The 25,222-nt window shown below is 43.3% G+C and overlaps 1 protein-coding gene across 6 annotated transcripts in view; it reads left to right on the plus strand.

The window, feature by feature from the left end:
• Positions 1-25,222, plus strand: part of LOC118373706 (protein shisa-9B-like) — an 88,227-nt gene that overhangs the window by 6,825 nt on the left and 56,180 nt on the right. The window contains exons 1-3 of one of the 6 annotated variants that reach the window (XR_008072923.1): positions 2,650-2,819; positions 3,044-3,150; positions 6,939-7,875. Coding sequence is in view for 3 of the 6 variants with exons in the window: in XM_052472380.1 (XP_052328340.1) it covers positions 1,694-2,211; positions 3,044-3,150 (625 nt within the window). In the remaining 3 variants the exon portion in view is untranslated. Of the gene's footprint in view, positions 1-1,273; positions 2,212-2,649; positions 2,820-3,043; positions 3,151-6,938; positions 7,876-25,222 lie in introns of those variants that run through there. The other 5 variants (XR_008072924.1, XR_008072925.1, XM_052472380.1 and 2 more) reach the window with 5 other exon arrangements.

A 25,222-nucleotide genomic window follows, 5' to 3' on the forward strand; every position in this document is an offset into this window, starting at 1 on the left:
TTAATGTATTGTTTTGTGTTGTGTTGTGTAGTGGCTTTGCTGGCATGCATCCCAAACATTTATTTTTTCCCCCACCAAGATTTACATGCTAAAATCGCCACTGCTTTCAGATATAGGACAGACACTTCAGAACTAACTTCCTTTAGATGTTTTTAGTTGTTCCATGTCATTCACGTGTTATTCAATGCGTTTGTGTGAGCTGATAGCGGTAAAGCCAACCAAAAAAATTTCAGAAAAATATATTTGTAATACTTTAAGGAGTTAAAACGTTAAATAAAATAGCAACATGATCCTTGGTATGACCTTCTATGGGTTAAGGCTAAGGTTAGGGTAGGGATGTCCCACGACCCCAGATAGGACTGACCATCATTTTTGTTTAGCAGCAGTAGTTACATCTGCGAATGTATCTTGACTTTCTCCGCATGTATACCAATGGCAATCACCACGAGAGCATGTAGGAACTTCTTCATTATAATTCTAAACTAGCTCTTGCACACGCTATTTCTGTCTCCCCCAGCCCTGTCGGTTTCTCCCGTCGACTTATTTAGCCTGGTTTAGTGTTGGGGAGTTGGCAATCAGGTCCATGGACAGTGCGACTTGTTGAGCAAAATAATTTCAGCACCATGGACAGCTCGACCAGAAAGACGCTAAATTTGCCCTAATATAGACCATGTTTCTGCACAGTATTTTTTTTAAAGATGAGGTGAGCTTTAATCGGGTTTAAGACATTGCGTGGAATGTGATAGCATATGGTAAATATGCATTACATATAATATAAAGGAATTAATTCCTAAAGGAAAAAGACTACATCGGCAGAACTTTTTTCAGGCATAGAAAATAGCATTTAGTGATGAATATAAAAACGTCTCTGGGTATGATGACACTGTGCTTGGAACGACACCATTGTATGTGTGGACCATTATTCTGTCCAGTGAATAGAAGTATATACTCAACTTAATTTCATTAGCCTACCCATTTTTTTTTCTTGTGTAGCCTATGCTACTCATGCTGGCAAAAACAACCACCCTATAACGCTCTCTCTAATCTCATTTGGAAATTGCCATAACCGGAATGTCTGCATCCGTGACCATATTTTGTCCGTGCACAAATTATGGGAAAAATGAATTGCTCGGCCGCACAACTCGACCCATATTTCCTCATGTGCGTTTTGGGCTGTCACAGATTCACCGTCATTGTTTAACAATACATGAATCTCTCTCTCTTCGTCGGAATGCCTCCTCCCCTACTCGCTTTGCGCACCATGCTCTCTCCCATCTCAGGTCTGATTTGCTCACCCGCGCTCAAATAGCTTGTGCCGTTCTATCTCCACCGACTCCCATGCCTGCAACCGCGCTGATGGGTTTGAAAATTGAAGTAGCCTAGTTTTGATAACGTCATGGAGATAATTTTCTAAGAACACCTGTAGAGAGATTGTGCTCTGAGGAACAATTCTGAGGAGGACAATATCTATATTACATTCAACGTTTTATTTTGAAAAAATAACCGAATGATTTTCTATACCTTCATGGATGACGAGAACATTCGTGAAAACTCTCACCAACACGGATAGTGTTCTCTAAATTGGATATATGTTTCTGGACTTTTATAATACCAAGACTGTGCGCTCTTCTTCTTCGAGTCTCTTCTTACATGCGCTAGAGAAGCTGAAAGGAAGGGGTGGAAGGACAGCACAATGAGGGGCAAATACTTTATACTGGGTTACTTGTTGGTCAAAGTTATGGCGCTGGTCTGCAAGGCGGACGGAGAACCAGGACAACTGGAGGGCTTTGTCATGATGACGACGTGCAACGGATCCAGGGAGGACGAGGGTGCAAGCTTCTCGGAGCCCCCGCACACGGAGGACAGGTGCCGGGGGTATTACGATGTGATGGGCCAGTGGGACCCGCCGTTCGTTTGTAAAACGGGCGATTATCTGTACTGCTGCGGCACCTGTGGCTTTCGATTCTGCTGCTCCTACAAGACCTCGCGGTTGGATCAGAGCACCTGTAAAAACTACGACACTCCGGTGTGGATGATGACAGGTCAAACCCCGTTTAAGAAAAACGACATTCGGCACGACCCCACCAAAGATAAAACTAATTTAATCGTGTATATCATCTGTGGAGTAGTGGCTATCATGGCACTTGTTGGGATATTCACCAAACTCGGCCTGGAAAAGGCGCACCGACCCCAGAGAGAGAATATGACTAGGTGGGTTTCTGGGGTCCTGCTACCGTTGAGCGTGCCGCGATCTTCTTTGTTGTGCATGTTTTCAAGGAGCTTGCTTGGTGCTCACATGTAGGCTAGAGCGCGCGCCACAATAATATTTGACTCTTGGGTTCTAGCCTCACGCTTGCCAGGTTTATATTGGCAAACTACGATAGGCTAACTCATTCTAATAGCGTTGTCGCTGAAATAAGAAAGCTAGGATATCATCTAAACTTGTTTTTTGTTAACATTACAATACATATAAACCAATCAATGACTTTTACGCGCACAATACACGCTTCTTCAATGGGTAGAAAGTAGCTGTCATCGACAGTTTATTAATTGGACTAGATTGCATAATGTCATCACCTGTGTGGGCTGCTTGCCTGATTCATTCGCAGAGAGCGCGGGGGCGTGTGTCTCTTGCAGTGGATAGCCACATGCTCTCCGCTCCGCAACATGCGCAGGCTATTCTTTTATTTGGAGACCTTTCTCTAACAATGAATCAATAGCTCCTATTCGTCTTCTTTATGAAAATGTCTTACTTATCCACTGAGTTTTATATTTTTATAATTAATGTGGAACCCGCTCACTCAATCAAACAGTTAAATGTAAAAAATCATATGAAAATGTTGCTTTATATGGAAGCAGAGATGCAATATTTTATATTATGTGATCATCTTGAACTAGGTGCCCTGTGCACACAACTGTGCAGCGTTGAAATCAAGCGTTATGCACTGTTCTTCATAGGACATATTTTTCGTTGTCTGTCTGGCTATTTCTTACATCTGGATAAATGGCAATCTCTCTCTCTTTTTCTATCTTTCTCACACAGGGCTGTCCAGAGTGTGTTACCGGTCAGTTGTCCAGGTGAGCAGTTCCACGGGGAGGACACCCTCGCCATGCACGCACAGAACTATGACACAAGGGTCAACAACCTCCGTAAGTTTCACACTTTCAGCCCCTATAGGCAGAGGTTTTTGGTGGTATGGTTGTGGACTGAAGGGCTGGTCATGGAGGCCCCAAACAGACAATATCAAACATAATGTGGGCAGGTTGCATATTGTACACAGACTCTCAATTAAGCATGTGGTCTCTGTAACGGTATAGGTTGTAGCCCTTGTATCAAAGCCAGGTTTATTTGTTTCAAATGTGGCATTCATTTTATAATCTTAGATGTATTCATGTGGAGGGAAACAAACTGCTTTCTGCTTTGTAAATCCAGTGATAATTCACTTTTTTTTGTCCCATGCCTACATGATTGAAGATGTGTAAAAAGGAGGGGAGAGAGAGAAATAAAAGAGAGAGAGAGAAGAGGAGAGAGAACAACACAGCAGTGTGAATGGCATCTATTTCTGTTGCGTCCTGTGGGCTGCAACCACAGTTATGGGCTTTGTATTTTAACACAGATCAACCAACTCCGAAACACAGAAGAGTCTTAATTTGGAGTATTTAATACACATCTCATGCTGTTGTACTACTGATTCTGATTCCAGTATGATTATATCACCCCAGTTTGTGACTGGATGTGTTTCGACCTAAACATTTAAAAATGATCCCAACACAAAGCAAGTGGCACATCTAAGCCCCCTCCTACTTGAAAGGATGTATTTTAAGACATACTGACTGAGACCATGTGTGTAGCTGACAGTGCTGTTGTTAGTGGAATTTGTCCTATTTTCTTGATTCTATCAAACACAATCAGACTGACACACCTTATCATCCGGTGTGACGGTACTGGGCTCCTAACAGCTCTCCTTCTTATCACTTTAAAGTAGGGCCCTTTGTCTCTCATGTCTTCTGGGGTGCTAGTTTCTGCTGTCATCGATTTATATCTATAAATAACTGCCACTGATGCTTCGAAGAGGCAGATGTACCAGGTCTACCTGGCAATGAAAGTTTCAGCCTCAAGGGATCTTTCCTGGTTAAAAAATGGCTGTACACTGAGTGTATAAAACATTAGGAACTCCTACTCTTTCCATGACATAGACTGACCAGGTGAATCAATGTGAAAGCTATAATCAGTTATTGATGTAAGTTGTTAAATCCACTTCAATCAGTGTAGATGAAGGGGAGGAGACAGGTTAAAGAATGATTTTTAAGCCTTGAGACAATTGAGACATGGATTGTGTGTATGTGCCATTTAGAGGGTGAATGGGCAAGACAAAAGATTGAAGTGCCTTTGAACAGGGTATGGTAGTAAGTTTGTGTTAAGAACTGCAACGCTGCTGGGATTTTCACTCTGAACAGTTTCCCGGATATATCAAGAATGGTCCACCACCCAAAGGACATCCAGCCAACTTGACTCAACTGTGGGAAGTATTGGAGTCAACATGGGCCAGCATCCCTGTGGAATGCATTTGACACCCTGTAGAGTCCATGGGGCTATTCTGAGGGCAAAAGAGAGGAGGGTGGAGGTGTGCTCATGTAAGGGTTTTCCTGTGGTGAAGGAGAAGCGGACCAAAATGCAGCGTGGTGGTTATTCATGTTCTTTAATAAAGGAACTAGACATGAAATAACTAACAAAACAATAAATGTGGAAAACCAAAAACAGTCCTATCTGGTGCAAACACAGAGACAGGAACAATCACCCACAAACACACAGTGAAACCCAGGCTACCGAAGTATGATTCTCAATCAGAGACAACTTATGACACCTGCCTCTGATTGAGAACCATACTAGGCCGAAACATAGAAATACCCAAAACCTAGAAAAACAAACATAGACTGCCCACCCAACTCACGCCCTGACCATACTAAATAAATACAAAACAAAGGAAATAAAGGTCAGAACGTGACAGCTCAACTCAATACCTGGGAGTCCTGGCTGGGGAAATAGTGATTATTAGCAATGTGGAACCCTGCTCCCTGAACCATTTAGTCTTAGGGCTTGTGGGTAACCATGTGGCATGTTATTAACCCCTGTGATCTGATTAGATCCCCAGAGAGGCCCCAAATTGGTTTAGAGGTCTCTATCAGCCATGCGACGGATTTATCATAGAAAGAGGTATGGATGGAGGGATGATGGGGTGGGGGGTAAAAGTGGTGCGGTTCATGTGGAGTGTGGATGTATTACAGTATTTGTCTTGAAGATAAATTAAAGGGAGAAGCTAAATCTTGTGAGATGCCGATTGAGGTGAAACACACTACTGTTCAAAGTTCGACTGTGTACGTCTTTTGTTGATCACATTCTATTTTTAGAGCAGACCATCTATTGATTATAGCTTATGGCCAGATTGCCCTGTTACTGACAACATCAATAGATCCCATCTTAGGTGTCCTCACCCAGCTTTGGAAAAAAATGCCCAGGGCAGTTTGTATGGCTGATACTCATAACAATCCCTGTTTCTACAGGGCAATGGCGGATAACAGCTTGGGATTAGCTACTTTCTCCACCAATAATTTTCTCCAAGCACCTCTTAGTATAAGTTTAAGACAAGACTAGAACAAGAGTTTTGTTCCTAACATTGTTTTGTTTTGACAGCATGTGGGATGTTTTAATGTGTAAAAAACATTTACCATGTATCGCACATGTGAGATGTCTCACAGAACACATCAACAAGTAGCTAATACGTCAGAGCTCAGATCTCATTATGTTATACCCCATGAAGACTGGGGCCTCTGCTACAGTTTAATCCTGAACCAAGCAGCCCTCCTATCCCCTGAACCAAGCAGCCCTCCTATCCCCTGAACAAAGCAGCCCTGCTATCCCCTGAACAAAGCAGCCCTCCTATCCCCTGAACAAAGCAGCCCTCCTATCCCCTGAACCAAGCAGCCCTCCTATCCCCTGAACCAAGCAGCCCTCCTATCCCCTGAACCAAGCAGCCCTCCTATCCCCTGAACCAAGCATCCCTCCTGTCCCCTGAACCAAGCAGCCCTCCTGTTCCCTGAACCAAGCAGCCCTCCTATCCCCTGGGGGAGAGAGACACAGAGAAGGAGAGAGAGAAAGGGAGAGAGCGAGAAAGGGAGAGAGGATGACATGTCAAGACTGCACTGATCCTCTTTGACAATGTCAACAGTTAAATATATTTTGAGTGACAAAAGTTGACATACTGTAAGCAGAATTTAACCTCGTTTACATCTGTGAAGGGTAAAGTGTCATACAAACTATATGAAACCACTGCTGCTTCTGGTAGGATTGCAAAGAAAAAGGTTTTTGTTTTGTCATGTTGTCAATCAACCTGAACTCTTGAGGTGGGACATTGAGAGAAATGTATTATTGAGAGCCCCAGAAAGAGGGCAGGGTAGGCTTTCCATCCATTGGCTGACTGAGACAGTGATCTGTATTCACAACTCATGTTCACAAAGATAATTACCTGCCTAGCAGTTATAATCTTCCGCTATACATCTCCAGATATGCATTAAGCACTTATTATATTTAATAGGTAATTGCTTGGAGACCACACAGCATGAAGAAAGACTCTGTCTGCAAAACAATCTCCACTCTAGAATTACTCTAACCTCATCTACTGTTTATTAATTATGCCAAAATGGATCACCTGCAGTGGTGTGTGTGTGTGTGTGTGTGTGTGTGTTGCGTGTTTGCGTACATGTGTGGTGTATGTGTGCAAGTGGGGGTGCGAGTGTGTCTAAAATGTAACGCTACTGCTGGGTTTATCAGATCAGACTTTTTCTGAGAGGTACAACTTCACCCTGACCTCTAAGTCACCCGTCACCGAAGACTCTTGTCAGTTCTTATCTGCAACTCTTCCATCCTGACCCCTTCACAGACAGGCATCCAGGAAGCGGCCACAGACAGGCATCCAGGAAGCGGCCACAGACAGGCATCCAGGAAGCGGCCACAGACAGGCATCCAGGAAGCGGCCACAGACAGGCATTCAGGAAGCGGCCACAGACAGGCATCCAGGAAGCGGCCACAGACAGGCATTCAGGAAGCGGCAACAAACAGGCATCCAGGAACCAGCCACAGAGAGGCACAAAGCAAATTTAAAGAAAGAACATTGTAATTTTCCAATGAAGGTGCAGAAACAGGAGCAAGCTAAGGATAAAACAAATATTCAGCAACTCTATGGAGGACAATAAGAGTTCACATCAAAATAATTATTTATAATAGGCAAAAAACATAATCAATAAAAAATATAATTATAACATGAAATCCCATTGTCCTCCTAAGAGTTTCAAAATGTTTTTTTAATCCATTGGCCTCCTAAGAGTTTCATAATGTTTTTGAATCTACAGCCTGACCCAGGCCCAGACGCGCTCCTCCCGGGCCTCGTTCCTGTGCCCTTGCTTAGGCTAATTACCCTAATGTGGGTCCTCTCAGCAGCACCGGAGATCGATTAGGCCTTGTTCATTAGGGCTGTGGGCCTCCCAGCCTCATCAGATGGATCTGATTGACTAGACACAGTAATCAGCTCATTCAGACACACGGGGAGGTTGGGACTCACTGCTCCTTGGAAGAAATAGAAGTCAAGTAGAAAACCGAGAAAACAGAAGTGACAAAGTTGAGTAAGGGAAGTAGAATAGCCAAACTGTTGAAATGCTTTCAGAGATCTATCTAAGGATATTTATCATGAAGGTCCCATGTATGTCCTGATTGTCCTCCATCTGACTGATTACTGGACTTGGCCTTAATGTATGACTCGGTTCATATGTATAATTGTCCATCTTGTTGTCATGGTGTAATAATAAAATAAGCTGTAAGGAGTCTGTATCTAAGTAGGGTATAATCAGCAGACTTCCCTCTCTCCTTGCACCACCCTGGGGAATACTAATCGGTTCATTTACAGCCATAGACTCAAATCAAATGTTTTACAGGTAATTACTTGTGTGTGTGGAGTGGGTCGAACTGAGTGCAAGTGAATAGCCTATCATGTCTTCAAGGTAGCGAGTCATCAGACATTTATACACTATATATATTGATCACACGCACTGGAATATGTTCCGGTCAGCCTCAGAGAACAACATCAACCTATCCGCTGACTCGGTGAGTGCGTTTTAGAAAGAAGTGCATTGGAGATGTTGTACCCACTGTGACTATTAAAACCTATCCTAACCAGAAACCGTGGATGGATGGCGGCATTCGTGCAAAACTGAGGGCACGATCCACCACATTTAACCATGGAAAGAAGTCTGAGAATATGACTGAATATAAACAGTGTAGTTATTCCCTCTGCAAGGCAATCAAACAAGCGAAATGCCAGTACAGGGACATGGTGGAGTCGCAAAAGCCACTGTCTGTTCACCACTACCATCCAGAAGTCAAGGTCAGTACAGGTGCATCAAAGCTGGGACCAAGCGATTGAGAACCAGCTTCTATCTCAAGGCCATCAGACTGCTAAACAGCAATCACTAACTCAGAGAGGCTGCTGCCTACATCGAGACCCAATCACTGTCCACTTTAATAAATGGATCACTAGTCACTTTATACAATGCCATCCTAATAATGTTTACATGTACAGTGGGGCAAAAAAGTATTTAGTCAGCCACCAATTGTGCAAGTTCTCCCACTTAAAAAGATGAGAGGCCTGTAATTTTCATCATAGGTACACTTCAACTATGACAGACAAAATGAGAAAAAAAATCCCGAAAATCACATTGTAGGATTTTAAATTAATTTATTTGCAAATTATGGTGGAAAATAAGTATTTGGTCAATAACAAAAGTGTACCTCAATACTTTGTTATATACCATTTGTTGGCAATGACAGAGGTCAAACGTTTTCTGTAAGTCTTCACAAGGTTTTCACACACTGTTGCTGGTATTTTGTCTCATTCCTCCATGCAGATCTCCTCTAGAGCAGTGATGTGTTGGGGCTGTTGCTGGGCAACACGGACTTTCAACTCCCTCCAAAGATTTTCTATGGGGTTGAGATCTGGAGACTGGCTGGGCCACTCCAGGACCTTGAAATGCTTCTTACGAAGCCACTCCTTCATTGCCCGGGCAGTGTGTTTGGGATCATTGTCATGCTGAAAGACCCAGCCACGTTTCATCTTCAATGCCCTTGCTGATGGAAGGAGGTTTTCACAAAAAATCTCACGATACATGGCCCCATTCATTCTTTCCTTTACACGGATCAGTCGTCCTGTTCCCTTTGCAGAAAAACAGTCCCAAAGCATGATGTTTCCACCCCCATGCTTCACAGTAGTTATGGCGTTCTTTGGATGCAACTCAGCATTCTTTGTCCTCCAAACACGACGAGTTGAGTTTTTACCAAAAAGTTCTATTTTGGTTTAATCTGACCATATGACATTCTCCCAATCTTCTTCTGGATCATCCAAATGCTCTCTAGCAAACTTCAGACGGGCCTGGACATGTACTGGCTTAAGCAGGGGGACACGTCTAGCACTGCAGGATTTGAGTCCCTGGCGGCGTAGTGTGTTACTGATGGTAGGCTTTGTTACTTTGGTCCCAGCTCTCTGCAGGTCATTCACTAGGTCCCCCGTGTGGTTCTGGGATTTTTGCTCACCGTTCTTGTGATCATGTTGACCCCACGGGGTGAGATCTTGCGTGGAGCCCCAGATCGAGGGAGATTATCAGTGGTCTTGTATGTCTTCCATTTCCTGATAATTGCACCCACAGTTGATTTCTTCAAACCAAGCTGCTTACCTATTGCAGATTCAGTCTTTCCAGCCTGGTGCATGCCTACAATTTTGTTTCTGGTGTCCTTTGACAGCTCTTTGGCCTTGGCCATAGTGGAGTTTGGAGTGTGACTGTTTGAGGTTGTGGAAAGATGTCTTTTATACTGATAACAAGTTCAAACAGGTGCCATTAATACAGGTAACGAGTGGAGGACAGAGGAGCCTCTTAAAGAAGAAGTTACAGGTCTGTGAGAGCCAGAAATCTTGCTTGTTTGTAGGTGACCAAATACTTATTTTCCACCATAATTTGCAAATAAATTCATTAAAAATCCTACAATGTGATTTTCAGGATTTTTTTTCTCATTTTGTCTGTCATAGTTGAAGTGTACCTATGATGAAAATTACAGGCCTCTCTCATCTTTTTAAGTGGGAGAACTTGCACAATTGGTGGCTGACTAAATGCTTTTTTGTCCCACTGTATATACTGTATTTTATGTTTACATATCATACATTACTCATAACACATGCATATACTGTATTTATACCATCTATTGCACCTTGCCTATGCCGCTCAGCCATCGCTCGTCCATATACTTACATGTACATTTTTATTACCCCTTTTTTCTCCCCAATTGGTAGTAGTTAGTCTTGTCTCATCACTGCAACTCCCGTTCGGACTCGGGAGAGTAGAAAGTCAAGAGCCATGCATCCTCCGAAACACAACCCAACCTGTGTCTTGACACAATGCACATTCAACCCGGAAGCCAGCCGCAGCAATGTGTCGGAGGAAACACCTGGCGACCTGGTCAGCATGCACTGCGCCCGGCCCACCATGGGAGTCGCTAGTGCGCAACGAGACAAGGATATCCCTGCCGGCCAAACCCTCCCTAACGACGCTGGGCCAATTGTGTGCTACCCCATGGGCCTCTTGGTTGCGGTCGGCTGCGACAGAGCCTGGGCTCGAACCCAGAATCTCTGCCTTAGACCACTGAGCCACCCGGGAGACTACATGTACATATTCTCATTCACCCCTTTTAGATTTGTGTGTATTAGGTAATTGTCGGGGATTGTTGGATTACTTGTTAGATATTATTGCACTGTCGGAACTAGAAGCACATACATTTCGCTACACTCACATTAACATCTGCTAACCGTGTGTATGTGACCAATTACATTTTATTTGAAGTATGTGGATACCCCTTCAAATGAGTGGATTAGACCATTTCCGCCTGTTTGCTGACAGGTGTGTTAAATGGAGCACACAGCCATGTGATCTCCATAGACAAACATTGGCAGTAGAATGGACTTACTGAAGAGCTCAGTGACTTTCAACATGGCATCATCATAGGATGCCGCCTTTCCAACAAATCAGTTCTTCAAATGTATGCCTGCTCGAGCTGCCCCGGTCAACTGTAAGTGCTGTTATTGTAAAAAAAAATGTAAACGTCTAGGAGCAACAACGGCTCAGCCACAAACACACAGCAGAGTGCTGAAGAGCGTAGCACATAAAAAATGGTCTGTTTTCGATTGCAACACTCCCTACTGAGCTCCAACCTGCCTCTGGCAGCAACGTCGGCACAATAACTGTTTATCAGGAGCTTCATGAAATGGGTTTCCATGGTCGAACAACCGCACACAAGCCTAAGATCACCATGTGCAATGCCAAGCATCAGCTGGAGTGGTGTAAAGCTCGCCATCATTGGACTCTGGAGCAGTGGAAACGCGTTCTCTGTTGTGATGAATCACGCTTCACCATCTGGCAGTCCGATGGACGAAGCTGGGTTTGGTGGATGCCAGGAGAACGCTACCTTCCCGAATGCATAGTGCCATCTGTAAAGTTTGGTGGAGGAGGAATAATGGTCTGGGGCTGTTTTTTTATGGTTCCATTGAAGGGAAATCTAACGCTACAGCATACAATGACATTCTAGACGATTCTGTGCTTCCAACTTTGTGGCAACAGTTTGGGGATGACCCTTTCCTGTTTCAGCATGACAATGCCAAAGTGAGGTCCATACAGAAATGGTTCTTAGAGATCGGTGTGGAAGAACTTGACTGGCCTGTGCAGAGCCCTGACCTCAACCCCATCGAACACCTTTGCGAACCAGGCCTAATCGCCCAACATCAGTGCTCGACCTCACTAATGCCCTTGTGGCTGAATGGAAGCCAGTCCCAACAGCAATGCTCCAACATCTAGTGGTAAGCATTCCCAAAAGAGTGGAGGCTGTTATAGCAGCAAAGGGGGGACCAACTCATATTAATGCCCAGGATTTGGGAATGAGATGTTCGACGAGCAGGTGTCCACATACTTTTGGTCATGTACTGTATTACTATGCACATCTACTCTACATCTATGTCATTATGATACGTGGGGATAAAAATATGAGCATTCCTCCTTTAGTGTCTTTTGAGTAGGTTGGAATCCATAGAATTTTAATTAAATGTTACAGTGAGTATCATATTGTACAGTTTAATTTATTTGATTTCATTAAGATGTTCACAAACATTAGGATTATGTGTTTAATCTGCTAAAGGGAATTATTTTTTCCAGATGTCCTCTGATTTGAAATGTCTTAAGTTGTAATGTTGACAGCTACGTCACCTGATACTAATACTTAAGGAGGGAAATTGTTATTGATTGAGACTCTGTGTTATGATGCATATGGAATACATTGATGTAGCTCATACTGAAAAATACACTTGTCTTGATGACAAAATACATATTTTTCTCTTCTGTCAAAAAATATATTGTAATGAAGGGAGGAAAATTTGAGAGAGTCATTCTAACACTATTTAGCATCTGTATGTGGCTACGCAGTAGTATTTAGCTTCCCAAACATGTGCCAGAGTTAGGATTTAGTTGCCCTAACATGTGGCTGTGCTACACAGTAGGAAATCCCCTGTAGTCTCTTGTGTTGTTAGAGGTTTCATCATATTTTCACTGAGAAAATTCCATTTGAATATTCCTTCTTTAAAATTACATTACGTTGATAAACGCCTCTGTATGTAGGTTGGCATTGTAAAATTGTATTGTGAAGAAAGGCTATACAGAGTTTTCATGTTGTTTCAAATCTCTGACCCAACAGAACCTCCTGCGAATTATGGTACAATCTCTCTGTACACGGACGGAGATGTTTGGCTGAGAGAGCGAACAGGCTGTTTTGGGTGGGGTGCCCACAGCAACAGATCAGTCATGTCCCAAGGCAATAACCTTACACACACACACTCCCTCAGGACATGCCCTTGGGGCAGGCAGCAGATTCGCTTGGCTAACTGACTAGCGCCACCAGCAATGTCATATTACTGGCAGGGAGACCGCCAACTGAGAGCAGATTTGTGATGTACCACCACCTTCCCTCTCTCTTAAGGCACCTCTCTATGGAGAGTTGGCCCCTTGCTGCCAGCAAGTCTCTAGGCGGGGGACATCTCCCTATCTGCCTCCTGGGCTCTGGCCCTGCCCAGGGAACTGGGACATGTGGTGGCTGTGAGAAGTGCATCACGGAGCTGGACACATTCACAGGTCTACTGCTGAACTGGTCTGATCTGGTCTATCTATTTAGGATTGCTGTTTACACATACTGAATCCTGCTGCTTTCTGGGTTTTGGTTTTGTCAGACTTTTATAATTAGCTTGCGATGGATTTGAGAAGCATTGATTGTAGGGATTATTTGTAAGTTATGCTTTACTTTGTTTTGAAGTGTGACCTTTTTGATTGATGTTTTTTATGAACACGTTGTTTCTTTCATCAGTCGTGTATGATGATAATACCTGCCAGGAAACATGTTTTACAATTAACCCTCTAGAGTCTGATATGCTGACCAGACCACTCGCGCGCCATCGCGCACGTCTTGATTTTGTCCACCCACACCAGGCGTGATCAAGACACAGGCTGAAATATCAAAACAAACTCTCAAATATATTAATTTGGGGACATGTCGAAAAGAATCACACATTTATGGAAATTTAGTTGGCTAGCTTGCTAACCAATTTTGTCCTGGGATATAAACATTGGGTTGTTATTTTACCTGAAATGCACAAGGTCCTCTACTCAGACAATTAATACTCCTTAATGTCAATATGTCTTGTCCATTGCTGTTCTGATTAGAAACCTCCTTTTACTCTCTGTTCCAGACGTTCTAGACGACCAATTCTTATTGCTTTTAGCCGCACCCTTACTCTACTACTCCTATGTTCCTCTGGCGATGTAGAGGTGAATCCAGGCCCTGCAGTGCCTAGCTCCACTCCTATTCCCCAGGCGCTCTCTTTTGACGACTTCTGTAACCGTAATAGCCTTGGTTTCATGCATGTTAACATTAGAAGCCTCCTCCCTAAGTTTGTTCTATTCACTACTTTAGCACACTCTGCCAACCCGGATGTTCTAGCTGTGTCTGAATCCTGGCTTAGGAAGACCACCAAAAATTCAGACATTTTAATTCCAAACTACAACATTTTCAGACAAGATAGAACTGCCAAAGGGGGCGGTGTTGCACTCTACTGCAAAGATAGCCTGCAGAGTTCTGTCCTAATATCCAGGTCTGTACCCAAACAATTTGAACTTCTACTTTTAAAAATCCACCTCTCTAAAAACAAGTCTCTCACCGTTGCCGCCTGCTATAGACCACCCTCTGCCCCCAGCTGTGCTCTGGACACCATATGTGAACTGATTGCCCCCCATCTATCTTCAGAGCTCGTGCTGCCAGGCGACCTAAACTGGAACATGCTTAACACCCCAGCCATCCTACAATCTAAACTTTATGCCCTCAATCTCACATAAATTATCAATGAACCTACCAGGTACCTCCCCAAAGCCGGGCACGGGCACGCTCATAGATATCATCCTAACCAACTTCCCCTCTAAATACACCTCTGCTGTCTTCAACCAAGATCTCAGCGATCACTGCCTCATTGCCTGCATCCGTAATGGGTCAGCGGTCAAACGACCTCCACTCATCACTGTAAAACGCTCCCTGAAACACTTCAGCGAGCAGGCCTCTCGAATCGACCTGGCCGGGGTATCCTGGAAGGATATTGATCTCATCCCGTCAGTAGAGGATGCCTGGATATTTTTTTTAAATGCCTTCCTAACCATCTTAAATAAACATGCCCCATTCAAGAAATGTAGAACCTGGAACAGATATAGCCCTTGGTTCTCCCCAGACCTGACTGCCCTTAACCAACACAAAAACATCCTATGGCGTTCTGCATTAGCATCGAACAGCCCCCGTGAAGCTAGAAACCGTTATACACAGGCAGTTAGAAAAGCCAAGGCTAGCTTTTTCAAGCAGAAATTTGCTTCCTGCAACACTAACTCAAAAAAGTTTGGGACACTGTAAAGTCAATGGAGAATAAGAACACCTCCTTCCAGCTGCCCACTGCACTGAAGATAGGAAACACTGTCACCACTGATAAATCGACCATAATTGAGAATTTCAATAAGCATTTTTCTACGGCTGGCCATGCTTTCCACCTGGCTACTCCTACCCCGGTCAACAGCACTGCAACTCGCCCAAGCCTTCCCCATTTCTCCTTCTCCCAAATCCGTTCAGCTGATGTTCTGAAAGAGCTGCAAAATCTGGACCCCTACAAATCAGCCGGGCTAGACAATCTGGACCCTTTCTTTCTAAAATGATCTGCCGAAATTGTTGCCACCCCTATTACTAGCCTGTTCAACCTCTCTTATGTGTCATCTGAGATTCCCAAAGATTGGAAAGCAGCTGCGGTCATCCCCCTCTTCAAAGGGGGGGACACTCTTGACCCAAACTGCTACAGACCTATATTCTATTCTAAGGTCTTCGAAAGCCAAGTCAACAAACAGATTACCGACCATTTCGAATCTCACCATACCTTCTCTACTATGCAATCTGGTTTCAGAGCTGGTCATGGGTGCACCTCAGCCACGCTCAAGGTCCTAAACGATATCTTAACCACCATCGATAAGAAACATTACTGTGCAGCCGTATTCATTGATCTGGCCAAGGCTTTCGACTCTGTCAATCACCACATCCTCATCGGCAGACTCGACAGCCTTGGTTTCTCAAATGATTGCCTCGCCTGGTTCACCAACTACTTCTCTGATAGAGTTCAGTGTGTTAAATCGGAGGGTCTGCTGTCCGGACCTCTGGCAGTCTCTATGGGGGTGCCACAGGGTTCAATTCTTGGACCGACTCTCTTCTCTGTATACATCAATGAGGTCGCTCTTGCTGCTGGTGAGTCTCTGATCCACCTCTACGCAGACGACACCATTCTGTATACTTCTGGCCCTTCTTTGGACACTGTGTTAACAACCCTCCAGGCAAGCTTTAATGCCATACAACTCTCCTTCCGTGTCCTCCAATTGCTCTTAAATACAAATAAAACTAAATGCATGCTATTCAACCGATCGCTACCTGCACCTACCCGCCTGTCCAACATCACTACTCTGGACGGCTCTGACTTAGAATATGTGGACAACTACAAATACTTAGGTGTCTGGTTAGACTGTAAACTCTCCTTCCAGACCCATATCAAACATCTCCAATCCAAAGTTAAATCTAGAATTGGCTTCCTATTTCGCAACAAAGCATCCTTCACTCATGCTGCCAAATATACCCTTGTAAAACTGACCATCCTACCAATCCTTAACTTTGGCGATGTCATTTACAAAATAGCCTCCAATACCCTACTCAACAAATTGGATGCAGTCTATCACAGTGCAATCCGTTTTGTCACCAAAGCCCCATATACTACCCACCATCGCGACCTGTACGCTCTCGTTGGCTGGCCCTCGCTTCATACTCGTCGCCAAACCCACTGGCTCCATGTCATCTACAAGACCCTGCTAGGTAAAGTCCCCCCTTATCTCAGCTCGCTGGTCACCATAGCATCTCCCACCTGTAGCACACGCTCCAGCAGGTATATCTCTCTAGTCACCCCCAAAACCAATTATTTCTTTGGCCGCCTCTCCTTCCAGTTCTCTGCTGCCAATGACTGGAACGAACTGGAACGAACAAAAATCTCTGAAACTGGAAACACTTATCTCCCTCACTAGCTTTAAGCACCAACTGTCAGAGCAGCTCACAGATTACTGCACCTGTACATAGCCCACCTATAATTTAGCCCAAACAACTACCTCTTTCCCAACTGTATTTAATTAATTTATTTATTTAGCTCCTTTGCACCCCATTATTTTTATTTCTACTTTGCACATTCTTCCATTGCAAAACTACCATTCCAGTGTTTTACTTGCTATATTGTATTTACTTTGCCACCATGGCCTTTTTTGCCTTTACCTCCCTTCTCACCTCATTTGCTCACATTGTATATAGACTTGTTTATACTGTATTATTGACTGTATGTTTGTTTTACTCCATGTGTAACTCTGTGTCGTTGTATCTGTCGAACTGCTTTGCTTTATCTTGGCCAGGTCGCAATTGTAAATGAGAACTTGTTCTCAACTTGCCTACCTGGTTAAATAAAGGTGAAATACATTTTTTTTTTTTTAAATACACAGATAAAAGGGTAAACCTAGTTAGTTTCTAGTAATCTCTCCTTCAGGCTTCTTCTTCTTTGTACTTTATATGGCGGTTGGCAACCAACTTTAAGGTGCATTACCACCACCAACTGGACTGGAGTGTGGACCCCAGTTCATCTTTCAATCACCCACGTGGCTATATGCTCCTAAAAACCAATGAAGAGATGGGAGAAACAGGACTTTCAGCGCATCAAGCGTCACAAATAGAACCAAGTTCTATTTTAGTGCCTGGCTACGTAGATGCTTGTTGACGCTCGCGGGCAGTGTGGGTGCAATGATTGAATAACATTTTACAATGCGAGTGGTGTGGTCAGCATGTAAGCCTAGTGTGGGTTCTGCTAAGCTAACGTATTGAATTGTTTTAAGGTGGTCATACCAAGGATCATATATACAGGAAAAGGAGGACCAAGCATGCCCCCATTCTCATTGATAATATATAATATAATACAGGAAAAGGAGGACCAAGCATGCCCCCATTCTCATTGATAATATATAATATAATACAGGAAAAGGAGGACCAAGCATGCCCCCATTCTCATTGATAATATATAATATAATACAGGAAAAGGAGGACCAAGCATGCCCCCAATCTCATTGACAAGGCTGTAGTGGAGCAGGTTGAGAACTTCAACTTCCTTGGCGTCCACATCACCAACAAACTAACATGGTCCAAGCACACCAAGATAGTCGTGAAGAGGGCACGACAAAACCTATTCCCCCTCAGGAGACTGAAAAGATTTGGCATGGGTCCTCAGATCCTCAAAAGGTTTTACATCTGCACCATCGAGAGCATCCTGACGGGTTGCATCACTGCCTGGTATGGTGACTGCTCGGCCTCCGACCGCAAGGCACTACAGAGGGTAGTGCGTATGGCTCAGTACATCACCAGGGCCAAGCTTCCTGCCATCCAGGACCTCTATACCAGGTGGTGTCAGAGGAAGGCCAAAAAAATGGTCAAAGACTCCAGCCACCCTAGTCGTAGACTGTTCTCTCTGCTACCGCATGGCAAGCGGTACCAGAGCGCCAAGACTAGGTCCAAGAGGCTTCTATACAGCTTCTACCCCCAAACCATAAGACTTCTGAACAGCTAATCAAATGGCTACCCAGACTATTTGCACCCCCCTACGCTGCTGCTACTCTCTGTTATCATCTATGCATAGCCACTTTAATAACCCTACCTGCATGTACATAATTACCTCAACTACCTCGACACCAGTGCACATTGACACATTGACTCTGTACCGGTACCCCCTGTATATAGCCACGCTACTGTTATTTACTGCTGCTCTTTAATGATTTGTATTTCTTAATTTGTTTTATTTTTTAGGTATTTTCTTAACTGCATTGTTGGTTAAGGGCTTGTAAGTAAGCATTTCACTGTTGTATTCGGCGCATGTGACAAATACAATTTGATTTGATATTTGACTTGTAATTTTAGGACCCCTTTATTTATCCCCAATGAAACACTGAATCTGGCCTTACTGCTAATAGACCATAGAAACATGAAATAACATACATCGAAAAACAGTCAAACAAAACAGACCCAAAGGACGTTTGTTTTGAAGTGTCTGTCCTATATCTGACAGATCAGGATTTTTTCTGTACACATATTTAACCCCTTTTTTGGTCACTAAACTACTTCCAAATAGACTGAGTATACCGAACAGTAGGAACACCTTCCTAATATTGAGTCGGCCCCCCCACAAATTACATCAATAAGGGGTCATAGCTTTCATAACATCATAGAATGCATAATATCAAAGACTTCCATATGACCTTAGTCTTCAAAAGAAAGACAGGGATCAAATCTGGTTGTATAGATGAGATCATAGGATAGAAATTTAACGAGATTGGTAAAAAATGGACTCCACCCATCATCATCTCTCTACCGATCTGTTATAATATATAGATAATATGATTATGATCTGTTATGTTTATCATTCACTTCACTCTGCTCATACATTCTTAGCATTTTTTTGCTATCTAGAACCAAAAATGGTTATTCAGCTGTCCCGATAGGAGAACCCTATGAAGAACCCCCTTTGGTTCCAGATATAACCCTTTTGGGTTCCATGTAGATCCCTTTCCACAAAGGGTTCTACCTAAACCAAAAAGGGTTCTCCTATGGGGACAGCTGCAGAACCCTTTTGGAACCCTTTTTTCAAAGAATGTAGATGTGTTTGTGAACCTGGTGATTCTCATGGAAATGCTGCTAGTTTCTCTGCCCTTTTGTCACCCACTGTATTTTGTCTAATGCATATATGCAAATGCACCAGTTCAGGATCTCCACAGATGACACGGATCATGTACACTCCGTCTGGGATCATGCAGAAAACCAAACAGTTATGAGTTTCTGTTTGTTGGATCAGCCATCAAGTCAAGATTCAGTGTGATATGATTACAGGTGATTGATAACTTTATCTAACACTGTCGCATCGTACTGTATCTAGCACTGTGACATATTGGCACTTTTTGACTCAGCCATTGTTTCTGTCTTGCCAGTATGTTAGTCTTTGCAACGTGACAGCAAGTTTCCCCTTGGGGATCAATCAAGTCTGAATCTGTTTGTCAGTATGGCACACTGCAGCATACTCCCCTCAAACCCTACTTTTAAAGGTGTGCAATATTTGTTCATAATCTCCTTTTCTTCAAAGTGAAACATGCATAATTCAACATTTCCATTGTCTGAACATGCACAGACTATACTCATGCAGGCAATAAGTACCAATGACTGAACCAGAGAGGACAGACTGGACAGAGAGTGACTGAACCAGGGAGGACAGACTGGACAGAGAGTGACTGAACCAGGGAGGACAGACTGGACAGAGAGTGACTGAACCAGGGAGGACAAACTGGACAGAGAGTGACTGAACCAGGGAGGACAGACTGTACAGAGAGTGACTGAACCAGGGAGGACAGACTGGACAGAGAGTGACTGAACCAGGGAGGACAGACTGGACAGAGAGTGACTGAACCAGAGGACAGACTGGACAGAGAGTGACTGAACCAGGGAGGACAGACCGGACAGAGAGTGACTGAAACAGAGGACAGACTGGACAGAGAGTGACTGAACCAGGGAGGACAGACCGGACAGAGAGTGACTGAACCAGGGAGGACAGGCTGGACAGAGAGTGACAAACAGAGGACAGATTGGACAGAGAGTGACTGAACCAGGGAGGACAGACTGGACAGAGAGTGACTGAACCAGGGAGGACAGACTGGACAGAGAGTGACTGAACCAGGGAGGACAGACTGGACAGAGAGTGACTGAACCAGGGAGGACAGACTGGAGAGAGAGTGGCTGAAACAGAGGGACCATGATCAAAGGGATATTCAATGTCTGCTTTTCTTTGTTTTACCAGTCAACAAATAGGTGCCCTTCTTTGGAAAGCATTGTAAAACCTCCCTGGTCTTTGTGGTTGAATCTCATGCAACTTATTATGTGACTTGTTCAGCAAGTTTTTACTCCTGAATGTATTTAGGCTTACCATAACAAAATGGTTGAATACTTATTGACATTTCAGATTTTAATTTGTTATATACATTTGTAAAAGTTTTGTAAAACAGAATTCCACTTTGACATTATGGGGTATTGTGTGTGTGTGTGTGTGTGTGTAGGCTAGTGACAAAAAAAATATTTAATACATTTTAAATTCAGGCAGTAACACAACAAAATGTGGAAATATTCTAGGGGTGTGAATACTTTCTGAAGGCACTGTATCCTCCCGATGAAAAACAAGCACGCTAGTGTCTGTCTCTGCTCTCTTCTCCCAGACCTCTGCAGACAGCTCCCCCTGGTCACATATGTCAATTCAACATCTATTCCACGTTGGTTCAGCCTAATTTCATTGAAATGACGTGGAAACAATGTTGATTGAACCAGTAGGCTGTGTTTGTTTATTTGTGTTGTAAAATTATTTGCTAGCAGAATGAGAAGGCCACAGGTTGTGGATGGTAATGAGTTGAGAGAGAGTCTTGCTGGTAAAACGGTGGTGGCGGATCATTTTCTCCCGAGGCAGTGATTGGCATTAATTACCTAACAGGTGTTAACTGGAATTTCATAATTAACCATTTTAAAATTGTAATTTAACTCTGTGCGTGTGTGCGTACACGCATGCTTGTGTGTATAAGCATGCATGAAAACACGCATACCGTACATACAGTTCTCTTTGCTGAAGGCGCTGAGTTAGTTCTGCAGCCTTAAAGGCATTGTGGCCGAACCGAGCGTCCGGGGTTCCATATGGGGTTTCCTAGCGACCCACTTCTCCATCCATAACAAAGTAGTTCCTCCCTTACGCTGCTTCATATTAGGCAGGAGATCCTTTGTCTTGGACCAACACATTTTTCTCCCTGTTGCCAAGACGCTGCAAGGCAAAGCACACCCAAACCTACCACTCATTCTGCTTGTGTCCTCATGAACACTACCAGATAACTAGGTTACTAAACACAGCCTTTCTCTCTACGGTATGTGTTAGCTTGCATTTTTCTCCAAGGGAGTATAGATGTCTTCATTTGAACAGATCTACATCTCTCAGATCATCAATAAGTTCCATGTTTAGTTTTATAATAGAAATCATGAGCATCCATCTAGAATGTAGATGGATAGGCTGATCCCATGCAGGGCAGAAATCACTGGTTTGCTAATGTGCCCTTCTCATTGCTCATTCATTTGGGATGCTCCTGCTCCTCCTGAAATATATGCCTCTGCATCTTTTATGAGCTGTAGGAGAGGAAAGGTATCTGCTGCTGGAGTGTTGATCTAGTCTCTCTGTGTCAACAGACTTTGCAGCAACCCGTCAAACACAGAGAAATTAGAGCAAAGCAAACTGACAGACACTTTCCAAACACAGAGAGAAATTAGAGCAAAACACAGACAGACAGAAACCCATCAAGCTCCCCAGCCCCATAAATAGTATGTATATTGTCTTTTATTATGTCATTTTTCAGTAAGTACATTTTCTCTCAATAATGGAAAATGAACCTGTAAATAGAGCAGCTTAATCATGTTCTATTTCAGGTAATTATAGTTTCACTGCTGCCTTTCACAGACACTAAGCTCCATGCTGGGAAGACCTCTCCGGAAGACTCTGGCTACCCTGCCTGGGCTGATTTACAAAAACACCAGCGTAACATTTCATGTGAAAACGTGACCAGGCGAAAATCATGTGGTTTTCTGAAAGGGTGAGGACCATGTTAGGATGTATGTAAGATGTTCTCAAGACATTTGTTTTACCAGGACATCACAGGATGGTCTCAGATGGTCCCAACCCATTATAATGAAAGTAATGAAATGGTATGGTGGTTTAAAAGTTTGTGGTATGCTGTTCAGCCGAAATATGACCCCACAATGAGATTTGAACTCACAACTTCTGAATTTGGGGTATGTTTATCTTTCTGCTGCACCACAAAGTCTGTAGCATTCTCAGAAGTCCCCTACACATTCATGACCTATAGTACATCTCTACACTGAGCAGCAGAGTGCCATCTGACTGCTATTTTAGTTATCAGTTTTTCTTACTAAATTGATATACTTTAGTTATCTCGTCAATTTGAGGGTTTTCTGTATAGTTGTCTAATGTTAGTGGGGCTTATTATTCTGGTTTAATGAGTTTTATAAAAAAAAGATTGACAAATTTGAGATTCACTTTGAAGTCTAAAGTGTAGGAATACAGGTGAAATCAGATATTAACACAGACATGGTGGCATAACAGAAGTATTGGAATGCCATGAACCAAGAGGTTGTGAGTTCAAATCCCAGTTGAAGATGTGTTGAATAATAATTACTGCATAAATAAACATACAGTGCCTTCAGAAAGTATTCAGACCTCTTGACTTTTTCCACATTTTGTTACGTTCCTTATTCTAAAATGGATTTAATAAATAGAAATCCTCAGCAATCTAGACACACTACTCAATGACAACAATGGGAAAACAGGTTTTTAGAAATGTTTGTAAATGTATTAAAAAAACATACCTTATTTACATAAGTATTCAGAACCTTTGCTATAAGACACACAATTGAGTTCAGGTGCATCCTGTTTCTATTGATCATCCTTGCTGTTTCTACAACTTGGAGTCCACCCATGGTAAATTAAATTGATTGAACATTATTTGGAAAGGCACACACCTGTCTATATAAGATCCCACAGTTGACAGAGCTAGAGCAAAAACCAAGCCATGATGTTAAAGGAATTGTCCATAGAGTTCCCAGAAATATCTCCAGCATTGAAGGTCCCCAAGAACACAGTGGCTTCCATCATTCTTAAATGGAAGAAGTTTGGAACCACCAAGACTCTTCCTAGAGCTGGCTGCCCGCCCAAACTGAGCAATTGGGGGGAAAGGGCCTTGGTTAGGGGGGTGACCAAGAACCCGATTCTCACTCTGACAGAGCTCTAGAGTTCCTCTGTGGAGATGGGAGAACTTTCCAGAAGGCCAACCATCTCTGCAGCGCTCCACCAATCAAGCTTTTATGGTAGAGTGGCCAGACAGATGCCACTACTCAGTAAAAGGCACATGACAGCCCTCTTGGAGTTTGCCAAAAGCGCCTAAAGATTCTCTGGTCTGAAGAAACCAAGATTTTTTTGACCTTTTTTTTGACCAAGACCTTTTTTGACCTCATCCCTACGGTGAAGAATGGTGGTGGCAGCATCATGCTGTGGGAATGGTTTTCAGCGGCAAAGACTTCGAGACTAGTCAGGATTGAGGCAAGGATGAATGGAGCAAAGTACTAGGAAATCATTGATGAAAACCTGCTCCAGAGCACTCAGGACCTCAGACTGAGGTGAATGTTCACCTTTCGACAGGACAACAACCCTAAGCACACAGCTAAGACAACTCATGAGTGGCTTCGGAAACAAGTGTCTGAATGTCCTTGATTGACCCAGCCAGAGGCCGGACTTGAACCTGCTTGAACATCTCTGGAGAGACCTGAAAGTGGCTGTGCAGCAACGCTCCCCAACCAATCTGACAGAGCTTGAGAGGATCTGCAGAGAAGAATGGGAGAAACTCCACCAATTTTTTTATTTTAATTTTACCTTTATTTAACCAGGCAAGTCAGTTAAGAACATATTCTTATTTTCAATGACGGCCTGGGAACAGTGGGTTAACTGCCTGTTCAGGGACAGAACAACAGATTTGTACCTTGTCAGCTCGGGGGTTTGAACTCGCAACCTTCCGGTTACTAGTCCAACGCTCTAACCACTAGGCTACGCTGCCGCCCCAAATATGTGCCAAGAAGACTCGAGGCTGTAATATATACAAATATATACCCAAGAAGACTCTAGGCTGTAATCGCTGCCAAAGGTGCTCCAACAAAGTACTGAGTGAATACTTATGGAAATGCGGTAGTTATTTTTCTTTTTTGTATAAATTAGACTGAACAAAGTTGAATTACTGTTTAACAGATGACCTGCCTTACTTTTCTCCAGACCTTGCATATTTAAAAAATATTTTGAGCAATATATGCAGCGCTTTGTTTATATTGCCCTGTCCGCTCTCCCTTGAGTCTTTCCCAAGTTGATGCTGTCATGGAAGATTACTTAAGTAGTCATGCAATCCCATGTTTTACTGTTTAAACAATTGTCTCTTGTTCTATGCTAGTGTTTTTTCTAACCTGATACAAACTTCTCTTTGTAGGACTTATTCATAAGACTGGGCGTATAGTTAAGGTCCGCTTGGGTACAACCGCAGCATGTGACATCCCATGGCTTTACTATGTACAGGAAGTCACATGTATGGAAACTTGCAGAAAGGAGCACATTATAGTGTTTGCTGTTGTGAATGCAGTTAGACGGTTGAGCCCTCAGGGTATCAACCTCATGCTATCTTAAAACTGCACAGACAACTAATTGCCTTTTGCAAAAATGGAGAATCAACCATCCACTCAACAGTGCATAGTTGAAAGCTCAACGAACAGTGTCAGTTCTCAGCTTTTACAGAGAAGCACATCCTTTTTGTATACGTGGCA

Source organism: Oncorhynchus keta, chromosome 2, assembly GCF_023373465.1.
Source record: "Oncorhynchus keta strain PuntledgeMale-10-30-2019 chromosome 2, Oket_V2, whole genome shotgun sequence".
Classification (NCBI taxonomy): Eukaryota; Metazoa; Chordata; class Actinopteri; order Salmoniformes; family Salmonidae; genus Oncorhynchus; species Oncorhynchus keta.